General features: G+C 51.1%; 1 protein-coding gene across 3 annotated transcripts in view; it reads left to right on the top strand.

Moving 5' to 3' along the window:
• Positions 1 to 12,632, top strand: part of FYCO1 (FYVE and coiled-coil domain autophagy adaptor 1) — a 78,348-nt gene that overhangs the window by 21,784 nt on the left and 43,932 nt on the right. For all 3 annotated transcript variants that reach the window (XM_043441865.1, XM_043441866.1, XM_043441864.1), the window contains exons 6-11: positions 421 to 564; positions 3,718 to 3,808; positions 4,768 to 7,128; positions 8,139 to 8,231; positions 9,011 to 9,129; positions 11,256 to 11,423. In XM_043441865.1, the coding sequence (XP_043297800.1) occupies positions 421 to 564; positions 3,718 to 3,808; positions 4,768 to 7,128; positions 8,139 to 8,231; positions 9,011 to 9,129; positions 11,256 to 11,423 (2,976 nt within the window). The remainder of the gene's footprint in view (positions 1 to 420; positions 565 to 3,717; positions 3,809 to 4,767; positions 7,129 to 8,138; positions 8,232 to 9,010; positions 9,130 to 11,255; positions 11,424 to 12,632) is intronic.

Genomic DNA, 12,632 nt, shown 5'->3' with positions numbered 1-12,632 from the left:
TGTCTGGACAGAAATTAGCAGTGAGTTCAGTGTCCTGTATTGCGTTCTCCAAGAGGGATAGAAGACAAGATTTTCTTTTGAAAAGGAAGTGTTCTTTCCCTTACAACTACCCTTTCCTGGACGGTAATTCAAATTTAAGGTTTCTCACATTCTTTGGGGGAATAGACAGGATATAAATAATAAACAAATAACCATCTAGTTCATTTTAGTAATTTCCTTGAAGAAGAGTGAGTTTAAGAGTTACATACTTCAGTGGTGAAAATCACATTGGGATGTGCATATTTCTGTCTGTCTTTAGTTAATTTAGTACCCTGCGTTGCAATTTGATGAGGCAAAGCCATGCTAGGAGGACTGACTAAATGCACTCTTCCATTATCTTTATTATTCCTATACTTGACCCCTTTTCATGTTTTTCTGCAGTGACTGGTACTATGCAAGGAGCCCCTTTCTGAAGCCAAAGCTGAGCTCTGACATTGTGGGCCAACTCTACGAGCTGACTGACGTCCAGTTTGACCTGGCATCAAGGGGCTATGACCTGGATGCTGCCTGGCCAACGTTTGCCAGGTACTTTGAAGAATTAACTGCTTGGTTGAAAAGAGGGGAAAGAGGTGTTTGAGGTTTTGAAGCTTGCCGTCAGTCTGCTCAAAGCAGTTTTGCTAATGTGGCAAATTACCTTATGCTTGCTAATTTTACAGACATGGTTGCATCATGACTAGCGATAACATCTGAAGGTTCCAGCCTTCAACTAACCTAGTTGGTTAGGCGGTGTGAGTCGTGGAGATGCATATGCAAAACCCAGGGTTTTCAGATGTGTTAAGGAACTCAGTGTGGGAGCGAAGTGGAAGCAAGTGGGCTTTTCCCAGTTGTGTTCCCGTAGCTACAGCCGTCACCATAGACGCCAGTGAGAGGGGTAGAAAGCGCGTCGCTAAGGGCTGTGGGAAAGCTCGCCTTGCTGTGTGTTCTCCTGCTCCGGCACAGCGCCCGTCTCAGGAGTGAGGTGCCGCGGAAGCAGGCACAGAGTGGAGGGGCTTGCCGAGCGCCACACAGCCGGCAGGAGCAGGGCCAGGGCCCCAGAGGCGAGTTCAGCTCACGCCCAGCACTCTGCGGTTTTTTTTTTCCGCTTTCTGTAAAAAAAAAAGGTGTGTTTTGTTTTTAATTCCAATTCTTTGTATTTCTTATTAGGGACTTCTTTCTGTGGAGGAAAAAGTACTGACTGTAATGGAACCCATGTGCCAACTACTGGGACTTAAGAGCCAACATTTTTGCCATATTTACTTCACATGTCCTTTTCAGAACGGTTCAATTTTAAAATCATTTCAGAATTGCAGAAAAGTTGTAAAAACCGTACACAGTGCTCATCTGTCCTTTACCTCAATTCCCTAGCTATCAGTGTTTTACTACAACTGTTTTTATCATTCTCTTTTCTTTTGTAATTTTTTGGCTGCACCTCATGGCTTGGGGATTCTTAGTTCCCCAAGCAGGGATTGAACCTGCACCTTTGCAGCAGAAGCATGGAGTCTTAACCCCTAGACTGTCAGGGAATTCCATATCACTGTTTCTCCTTATGTAAACGTGGTTTGTTTCCATTCTCATTTGAGAATGTGTTACAGCCCTGATTGCCCTTTACTCCTAAGTATTTCATTGTGTATTTCCTTAAAAATCAGGGACATCCTCTCATACAACCTCAGTACAATAGTTAAAATTGGGGAATTGACATTGATACAATACTAGTCTCCAATCTACAGAACACACTCACATTTTAAGAATTATGCCAGACACATCTTTGAGCCAGTCTAGGATCACGTCAGTGAATTGTCAGGGGTCTCTAGTCCTTGTTCATTTGGAATAGTTTCTCCTCTTTGTTGATTATAGCACAGGCGTTTTTGAGAAGTAGAGGCCAGTTGTTTTGTAAATTGTTCCTTGATTTGAGTTTGTCTAGCGTATTTTCCCATGACTGTATTCAGGGTAAGCGTTTTGGGAGGAATAGCCCAGGTGTTGTGTCCCTCTCGGTGCATTATATCTAGAGGCACAGGATGTTGATTTGTTTCATTACTAGTGAGGTTAACCATCATTATTTGGTTATGCTGGCGTTAGCCAGGTTTCTCCTGAAGTTTTGTTTCTCTCTTTGTTATTAATAGGTATCTTATTGGAAGACATTTTGAGACTAGGTTTTGTTTTTGTTTTTTTTCTTTTATCCTATTTCTTTTAAATCTCTCTCCTGTTAGCATCCATTGGTAAATCTTTCCTGAATCAGTTACTGTCATGGTTATCAGAGTGATTTTCTGAGTCCATTTTTCCTTCTGCATTAGTAGTTGGCATTCTGTTTATAAGGAAGTTCTTTTCTTTCTTCTCCGTCTGTTTATTCATTTGCTTATTTATAGCAGTATTGTGGATTCTTCTTTTATTCAACAGGTTATATGCATCACTATAATAATTTTAAAGCTCAAGTTATCTCATATTTGGCCAGTCAAAGACCCTTCAAGCTGGTTCTGATACCTTTTTTTTAAGGAATAAAATATAGATTCAAATAAAGCCGCACCCCATGGCCATCCTTTCTGATTTCTCCCTTTCTAGAAGCAATTACAACCCTGTAGTTGATGAATGTCATTCCCAGATATTTTTGTGTTTTACTATGTGTCCTCATAAATATATATATAGTTTTATTTTATATATGTATATTTTTTACATTTGCATACATTGAATCATGAAGTAGCTATTCTTTTGCAACTCGTCTTTTTCATTCCACTTTGTTTTTGAGGTTTTTAGCTATTTGCACAGGGAGTTAGTTCTACAGATGTGGAATGGGACTGGCAAACCATGGCCCAGAGGGCAGTGTGTAACACACCTTTGTTTACCTGCTGTCTATGGGTCTGCTTTCAGGCTACAGTGGCAGAGTTGAGCTGTTGTGACAGAGCCCATAAGGCTTACAAACCAAAAATATTCACTGTCTGGCATTTACAAAAAAGATGACCAGTGCGTGGCGTAGTGTTCCTTTGTGTGAGTAAAGAGGTCTCTGTCTCTCCAGTGATACAGAATCAGACTGGTTCTGCTTTCTCCACTGTGATACACTGCCAAGAGCACCCCCATGCCACCTCACACACATATGCACACGTACGTGACTGTCTTCCGGGTAGATGCTGAGAAGTGCGGTCGCCGGGTTGTGGAGACTAACAAGGTGCAAAATGCAGTAATTGTAGATTAAGGGACAGATTCTGGTTAAGTGAAAGTGCATTTCGTTTGCAGTGACTAGTGCCATCAAATAGAACTTTCCGCAGTGAGGAAAGTATCTGGTGCAGTCACATGACCCAGAAGAGGTCTTTCCGCCACATCACCCGTGTATCGTACTATAAAGCAGTGACCTCAAGGCCCAAAGCACAGCGTGACTTCTGTTTACCAGACTGACTGCTGCTGGTTCCTCACTGGCAGACAAGTAATGGCTGGCACCAAAGTTTCTATGAGAGCTTAAACCCCAAACTGGGAAAATAGCATATCGTTCCTTTTTGACAGTGGGAGCGAAGCCACCATGCTTAGACTTCAGCAGTGGAGTCCAGCTGAATGTGTGCTTTGGTGGAAATTGTTGGACTTTGCCTCCTCACTGTACCTGGGTGGGCATCACCCCTGCCACCACCCAGTTGCCAATTGACAACCAAGGCCTCCCCGAGTATGTGTGTGTGTTTCCTGCTCTGATGCAGGCGTGTCTGTTCTGTGGCCCCACAGGAGGACCCTGGCCAGCAGCTCTTCTGCTTACCTGTGGAGACCGCCCAGCCGAAGCTCAAGCGTGAGCAGTTTAGTGAGCAGCTACCTGCAGGTAATGCCAGAAAGGCTGCAGACTTCCTGTCTGTCATGTCCTTGCCCCGCCCAACTCAGGGGACGTTTTCAGACACCTGGTGTTCCAGCCCCAAGCCACATAACCCCTCAGTCCTACCCGCTGTTTCCTAGAGTCCAGGTTTTTACAACCAAAAGGAATTTAGGCCTTTTAAAAAGTAAGTTATTTTTTAAAACTTTTTGAAGTGTTTTAGAAGAAGTGATTTAGCACCGTGGTTAAAAGGAGCAAGATCATGTCCTGACTGTCACTCGCCACCTGTGTGACCCTGGGAAGGTGACTTACCTTCTCGAACCTTGAGCTCTCTCATCTGTAAAATGGGATCGTAACAATTACCCCAGCCCTTAGGATGGTTGTAGGGAATAGATGAGGGTACGCACCTACTGTGCCTGAGGGCTTGGCGCGTGCCTAGTGCTCAGTGAACGCTAGTAGGTAAGGCCAGTTTGGTTAATTTTATCTATGTGAATGGAATGTATCATATGGTTTAATGGGAAAGAACGCTGAAATTATTCAGCAAAGCAAAATAAAGAGTCATCAATGCAAGAAGCATTCAGAGTAGCATTTTTACCCCATTTTGTGATATAATCACAGTAGGAATTGTGGGTACAGTGCAGTGGGTAAGCAGTAATTTACATATAAGTTCGTTTCTCTGAGAGTGACCATCCACTGTGTCACCAGCGCTGGCGGGGGTGGGATGGGAAACATCGATTCCGGGTCTCAGGGGAACTCATGCGTGTGGCATTGCATCATGGTATTAGGATGTGCTGCTGACCTTCTCTGGCAACTGCTTTGAGCGAAGGGGTTCCAGTCCTTTGAATAGCTCCATAGACTTTAGGTCACCTAATTGCTGTATTTTTCCTTCTGTTCTCATTAACTTCTAAAGCTTGACCAAACAGCTGTGTAGCTTCATCCCCAAGCCACTTATTTTCCGTGTTTCCGCCCAGACTCAGGAGATGGCCTCCAGCCTGGACCTGAGCAACCCCTTAAACAGCGAGTCCCTGGAGGGCTTTGACGAGATGCGGCTGGAGCTGGACCAGCTGGAGGTGCGGGAAAAGCAGCTGCAGGAGCGGATGCAGCAGCTGGACAGAGAGAACCAGGAGCTGAAGGCGGCCATCAGCCTGCAGGGAGAGCAGCTGCAGGTGGAGAGGGAGAGGGGCCGCGCCACCGCCAAGGACAACAGTCACCTCGCAGACATGGTGGCCGAGCTTCAGAAGCAGTGGGAAGTCACCCAGGCCACGCAGAACACCGTGGTGGAGCTGCACACGTGCCTGCAGGCCCTGGAGCTGGGGGCCGCGGAGAAGGAGGAGGATTACCGCTCGGCCCTGCGGCGGCTGGAGTCCCTGCTGAAGCCCCTGGCTCGGGCGCTCGAGGCCACCCGTGACTCCCCGGACAGGAGGGACCGGCCCACGGCCGATGTCCTGCAGCAGCCAGCCACAGCCGAGCAGACGGCCGCTCCGGCTCTGGATGCAAAGGAGCGGGAAGAGCGCGTCCCCTGTGACTCGGCCCTGGAGACCCAGGAGCTGGTGGTGAGGCTCCAAGCCCTGGAAGGCGAGAACACCCGCGTCCAGGAGCTCAGCAGGCAGCAGGCAGCGCAGCTGGAGCAGCTGGCCGGGGAACTGCAGCTGAAGGAGGAGGCCCGGGCCTGCCTGGAGCGCCTGGTGGAGGAGACAGCCCTGCTGCGGGAAGAGCTGTCCCGCCAGGGGCAGGAGGCAGCCCAGCTCCGGCGCCAGCTGCAGGAGTCGCTGGGCCACTTGGGCTCGCTGGAGGAGGAGCTCGCGGAGGCGAGGCGTGAGGCGCGGCGGCGGCAGGAGGAGAAGGAGCTGCTGGAACGGGAGGCCCGCTCACTGACACGGCAGCTGCAGCTCCTGGAGACCCAGCTGGCCCAGGCGAGCCAGCGCGTGAGCGACCTGGAGGAGCAGAAGCGGCAGCTCACCCAGGACAGGGACCACCTCAGCCAGAAGGTGGGGACGCTGGAGCGACTTGCTGTGCAGCCAGGCCCAGGTCTGCCCGGCGCAGCTGAGACGCCTGAGGCTCCGAACTCCGCCCCACAGCAGGCCTGCGAGACGCCCGAGGAGGAACATCGGGGCCTGCGGGAGGGACAGACAGACAATCCCAGGGTGCATGCGGCCGGCCCGGAGGACCAGCTCCGGCAGGCCCACAGGGAGCTGGAGAAGGAGCTGCAGAAGGTCGCTGAGCGCAACCACATTCTGGAGGAGAAACTTCAGGCCCTGCAGGCTGATTACCAAGCACTGCAGCAGCGGGAGGCGGCCATCCAGGGCTCCCAGGTCTCTCTGGAGTCAGAGCAGACGGAGGCAAGCCTGCGGGCCCACGTGGCAGAGAAGGAGGCTGCCCTGCAGAGCAAGGAGGCTGAGTGCCGGCGGCTGCAGGAGCAGGTGGAGCAGGGCTGGCAGCTCGCCGAGGCCCGGGATGGGGAGCTCCGAGCTCTTGAGAGCCAGTGCCGGCAGCAGACCCAGCTGATTGAGACCCTCAGGGCAGACAGAGACCAACAGGGTCTCAGCCCACCTGAAGAACATGCGCCGCAGGAGCTGGCCACCCAGCTGGCCCTGTCTCAGGCGCAGCTGGAGCTCCATCAGGGGGAGGCCCAGCGACTGCAGGCCACGGTGGTGGAGCTCCAGGCCAAGCTGCAGGCCACCCTGGGGGACCAGGAGAAGGTGAAGAGCCAGCTGAGCGTGGCTGAGGCTGCTCTGGCAGAGCACAAGGCCCTTGTGCAGCAACTGAAGGAGCAGAACGAGGCTCTCAACAGGGCCCACGTCCAGGAGCTGCTGCAGTGCTCGGTGCGCGAAGGGGCGCTGAGGGAGCAGAGGGCCGGAGAGGCACAGCAGAGGGAAGAGGAGCTCCGGATCCTGCGGGAGGAGCTGTCCCGGGCCAGGTGCAGCTCCGAGGAGGCCCACCTGGAGCAGGCCGAGCTGCAGGAGCAGCTGCACCGCGCCAACACGGACACAGCTGAGCTCGGCATCCAGGTCTGTGCGCTGACCGCGGAGAAAGAGCAGGTGGAGGGGGCGCTGGCCCACGCCATTCAGGAGCTCCGAGAGGCCAAAGAGGCAGCCTCCAGGGAGCGGGAGGGCCTGGAGCACCAAGTGGCAGGGCTGCGGCGAGAGAAGGAGAGCCTGCAGGAGCAGCTGAAGGCGGCCGAGGAGACAGCCAGCGTGCTGCCTGGCCTGCAAGCCCAGCTGGCCCAGGCTGAGCAGCACGCCCAGAGCCTCCAGGAGACCTCACGCCAGGAGCTCGACACCCTCAAGTTCCAGCTGAGCACCGAGATCATGGACTACCAGAGAAGACTGAAGGTATCCCTCCCCGTAGCTGCCTGAGCAGCACCCACCTCCTGCAGCAGGGCCTGGTGGGTCCCCGAGTGAGTGGGAGGCACCTTGGGCCATGTGGCCCGTGATGGCCCGAGAATGTCCTATTGTCAGAGCTCACAGTGTTCTTGTCCTGCAAGAACCTGTCAGGGACCCACCTGAGGGAGGGATGCCTTCATTCAGACATCTGATGCCACTGCGGACAAGTTTGGCCCACACAAAATTTTCTTTTGTAATTAGCAGCCAACGTTTTAAGAGCAAATTGTTTGTAGATTTAGTTCAGGGGCTTCTTTTGAAATCTTAAGAGGCCTGTAAACCTGTGCCCCCATTCCTACATGGCAGCAGTCAGCAGGAGCAGGGTGGGGACTGCCTGCTTTAAGGAAACATGAGGCCTCTGGTATTTTCCTTACCCTCATTTTTGTACTTGCTTGTCTAAGCCCTTTGGGCTTGTGAGTTCCTGACTGTCTCAAATCCTGTCCCTGAATTCTCTGTCCCTTCAGCTGCCTTCTGGTAACAGTGCAGTTGTAATAAACCAACTCAATTCATTTTCACAAGACCCTTGGGATAGACGAGCTTATGCGTGCCCTAGACTGCACAGGGGAGGAGGGTTAAGAGTGAGGACACAGGCAGACAGACACGGGGCTTTGGCCTCTGCTGCTCGTCACGTGTCTGTGTGCTTCTGGGTCTGTGCACTCTCAGACCTCTCCTCTCGCTCAGGCAGCTGCTGCCTTTGCACAGATGTACCTCCCACCCTGTGTCACTGTATCCTGTGCAGCTCCATGTGGCTCATGCTCCACCCTTCCCTCGTAGAAATGAAATTCTAAGCTCAGAGGCCAAGCTAAATCTCTTAGCTTGACAGGATTGTATTACCAGTGAAGCCCAAAGCTTATTGAGTGGGAGAAGGAGAAGTGGCTTGTTTTTACCCACTTCAATGAATGGGGCCAAAGGAGTCTCAGAACAAGGACCCCACTTTTCTGATCCCTTTCCCATGCTCTCAGACCTCCAGTGAAGAATGCAGGAACCTCAGGGGCCAGCTGGAGGAGCAGGGTCAGCAGCTGCAGGCCGCCAAGGAGGCCGAAGGGAAGCTGAAGGTAGGCCTGAGTCCTGGGGCCCCGGGGAGGTACTCCTGCCTGCCTGAGCAGGGGCCGGCCCATCATCCACCTGGTCATTCTGCTCCCAGACAGTGGGCCTGTTGGGGAGGGAATCTCGCTTGTCTCTCACCGGACCATCAGGAGGCCCGCCTGCGGGAGATCCAGTGGCCTCCCTGAAGCTGCTGTCAGCTCACCTTTGTAGATGCCCTGTGTCATGGCCCTGCCATTCCCTGGACACCTGGCTGGACCTGCCAAGTGTGTTTTTTCACACCACCCCCCGCCATGTCTTTGGAGAAGAAAATGGCAACCCACTCCAGTATTCTCGCCTGGGAAATCCCATAGACAGAGGAGCCTGGCGGGGTACAGTCCATGGGGCCGCAAAGAGTCAGACACGACTGAGTGACTAACATGCGCACAAATCTGCACATGTTCTCCAAGTCAGTGATTCTGACCAGAGCTGGAGCAGGGGTGGCGCTGAAACCTGTCTTCAGGGCTGTGATGTTTTTCAGAAACCCCCACACCCTGCAACCACACCTCCATCCCCACCCTGGAGCCCCTACACCCACCACAAATGGCCCTAGTTGATGCTCAGGTGACATACTTACAAACGGGAATCTGTCCTATTCCACACACATACTAGTTATTGGCCTCTAACACTTAAACGAAAGCCCCTCCCATTAGAAGTGCGCCAGCCAGATGGGGTGGAGCAAGCCAGTCCCCGGGTGGCACCTTGCATGGCTTCTGCAGCCAGGCATCTTCTCCCTGCTGTCCTGTGCCAGGCCGCCCAGGCGGACGTGCAGGAGAAGCTGAGCTGCACCAGCAAGCACCTTGCCGAGTGCCAGGCCGCCATGCTGAGGAAGGACGAGGAGGGGGCCGCCCTGCGCCAAGACTTGGACAGGTTAGTTACACAGTCTGCCCACGGGGCCAGGGGCAGAGTCCTCACAGAAGGGGCGGGTTTGGTCCAGTCATTTAGAAAGTCAACCACTCATTCAGCTTTAAAAAGTCCTTTAGCAAGAAAAGCTGTAGACCCAGGAAGTGCTTATGTCAGCAGTGTGCCACAGAGATCCTTGGCAAACTGCATGTCATAGCCTGTAGAAGCTGCAGGGAACCTTTCTCTTAATCCATTGTCATCTCTGGGAGGCATATTTCAGTTCAGGAACTTCATGCTTTGGTAAAAATAAAATGAAATAAAAATTGGGCAAGTGTCATGATACTAACAGCAAACATTTAAGCCTAAAATGTGGCAGGTACCATTTTAAATATTTGATATTTACTTGCCTATTTAATCCTCCCAACGGTCCTGTGAGGATGGTATTATTATTTAATCCCATTTTATAGAAGAGAAAATTGCGGCTCAGAAGAGTGAAGTCACTTTCCCAGGGTCACACAGTGTATAAGTGGTGATGGCAGGACTAGAACTTAGAACATTTGGCTCCAGAGTCTTTTTCTGAACAACTACCCTAAAAATATATATATACAGATAGTTTTGTGTTTTATTGTATTTTATTTTGTTTTAGGGAACTGATTTGTGAGTTATGTGTGTGCATGTTTTCCCCAATATGAGTTTTGACATGAATTCTTCATCAGTGACATGACAGGCTGCGGGGTTAAGTGTGAAGTTTTCCCAGCTCATTCAGGAGTGAGTAAGCGAGCCAGGGAGCAGGATAGGCTTGTCTTCCTGCAGACTCTCTCGTGCTGTGTCTGTGGAGAGCACGTCTTGCCATCACCCTTTCATCATTTCTTTTAACCTTAAAATATGGCCCTCCCTGTGTCCAGCCCCAAGGCTGCCGCATCTTCAGACCTGGCAGCCCCCTGGAGCTGTGTGCATCATCAGCCCGCCATCCAGCGATGGGGCCAGGCTCATCCTGCAGGGGATCCTGGCGCCGGATTGCATGTGTGCTCCCAGCAGAAGCAGACACACCAAACTTCCCCGAGGCTTTAGCTTTCCCACCCATTTCCTACTACCTGCTTCTAGGCCTGACCCAGGCTCAGCGGGAGATCCAGACCACATTGGATGCTTAGTAGCCTGGATGTGTATTTCCTCTCATCTGACTCTCCTTTCGGAGTTCAATTCCTGTAGGACTCTGGCGGCCCTGAGCCAGGTCGTGTTCATGTGACAACTTAAATAGAACCTCTTAAGCTGGTGGTGTTTTTTTTTAATGCTATAACTGTGTGTATGTCTGTGTGTCCCCAAGATCACTTCGGTGGACAGTGTCTCATAAATAGGCTGCTGACAACTTTTTACTGGACATGGCAAGGCTGGAATAGATACAGATTGATTAGTCAGGCATAGCCCTCTAGTTTTATGGAGCTTTTGTGAATGCCTTGGTTCATAAACCATCCTTGGAAAACCACTGCTTTAGGGGACTGATAAGCTGAATGAGAAGTGGGCAAGGATGGGCAGACTGTGGTTCAGCCAGCCCCTCTCATAGCCTGAGACTCTGCAGTACCCAGAGAAGGATTCCATAGGCCTCGAGGTCTCAGGTTGAACTCCTGGCCATGCAGAGTTAGTGCCTGCTCTGTGCCCAGTGCCATACCCCATGTGTAGAGTCCCAGAGAAATGTGGGGGACGGATGCTCCTCTGCCTGGTACCTCCAGGAAGCTGCGCCTCAGTTCTACCTGTTCTGACTCCTTTTTCCTCTGCGTATCCACCTGCCATCACTGACCCATGCACCTCACCCACTGGGCTCCTCTCACAACCTCAGTTTTCTCCCAAGAAAAGTGGTGCGGAGTTTGACCCACCTGGGGTGCTCCTAGTGACCTGAGGTCAACCTCCTCTCCTGAATGTCCCTTGTATTTGTTGTGGGGAGTAGCAATGTGTGAAGAGTTTGAGTGTGTGAGAGGAGGTTTGAAGGCTTAAGAGAATATACACCCTGTGAACGGAACAGTGCCAAGGGGCTTCCCCAGGGAAGACAAAGGCAGGTAGGGCAGCGGGACTGCTTATTAGAGGCTGGGGTTAGCCCGGGGGGAAGGGAGAAGCTGGAAATAGTGGGTGATCGGGACAACTTAGCACTCCTCCACCAGGGCCCAGAAGGAACTCGAAAGAGCCACCACAAAGGCCCAGGAATATTACAACAGACTCTGCCAGGAGGCGGCAGACAAGGAGAAGAATGACCAGAAGATGCTCGCTGACCTGGATGACCTGAACAGAACCAAGAAGTACCTGGAGGAGCGGCTGATAGAGCTGCTCAGGTGAGTGTCAGGACAGACCAGGGGCCTGGGGCTTCCCCAGAGCCTGGCTTTTCTTTAAAGAAGTGTGACTCTCCTCGAAGGGACTCTTGCAGGGAAGTGGGCCCCTGTCTGCTTGTGTTCTGTTGTAAAGGCACACACACCTGAACAGGGTCTACTCAGGCCCTTGGCAGCCTTAAAAGACAGGATTTCACTGTTCCCACTAGTGTGCGTCTGGTTTGTGTTTTTGTATTGCTCTGTTGATTGTTTTCAAAATCTCCGTGTACTCAGCCACAGAGTGACAGTCAAAGATGTTTAGTATCCTGAGGGACTTCTCCATTCCCTTGCCCATCTCTCACGAGTCCTTTTCTCCTCCTCCTCCATCCGACTCTCCGCAGCACCTGGGGCCCCACACTCCAGCGCCTCAGGTAGCAGTTATGCTCAGTCAGGTGGCAGACAGTGATGTGAATGTGTGACCTGGGCTGGAGGGGCTCTGAGAAGTCAGAAGACATGGCTGCGCTGCTACTGCCAGGTCACCTTACTTCTTCAGAGAAGATCGAAATCTGGATTTTTATGTGAAATCAGCCTGAGTTTTAAATGTTGGCAAGTCATTCCAAAAAATTTGTAAAGCTTTTTGTATGGGAGTCTTCTTTTTTGGTTGTGCCCTGTGGCTTGTGGGATCTTAATTCTCTGACCAGGGATCGAACCTGTGGCCCCTGCAGTGGAAACCCAGAGTCTTAACCACTAGACCTCCAGGGAAGTCTCAGAAATTTTCAAAAATACAAAAGTAGATAGCAGAATGCACCCCTCTGTACCTGTCACCCAGCCTCAACATTATGCTCATGACTAAGTCTTGTGTTTCCTGGAGTCCTACCCATTTCTCCCACCTCCTCAGACTGTTTTGAAGCAAATCCCAAACTTCCTGTCATTTCATCCACAAGTATTTTGGTACATGCCTTCGTAACACTGGGACTCTTTATTTTAAACAATAAATATTACTTTGCCACAATATCATTACTATGCTTAAAAATTTACTAATTCCCAATGTCATCAAGTATCTAGTCATTTTGAAATTTTTCCAATTGCTTTATAATTTTTTCTAGTCAGAATCTAAATTAGATCTGTATGTTGCATGGTGATACGTTTCTTGGATCTCTCTTACTTAGGCATGGTTTCCCCATCATCTCTCCTCTTTTCCTTTGCAGTTTGCTTTTAAAGAAAGCAGGCCATTTA

Source organism: Cervus canadensis, chromosome 22, assembly GCF_019320065.1.
Source record: "Cervus canadensis isolate Bull #8, Minnesota chromosome 22, ASM1932006v1, whole genome shotgun sequence".
Taxonomy (NCBI): Eukaryota; Metazoa; Chordata; class Mammalia; order Artiodactyla; family Cervidae; genus Cervus; species Cervus canadensis.
This window is presented reverse-complemented; position numbering and strand designations above follow the sequence as displayed.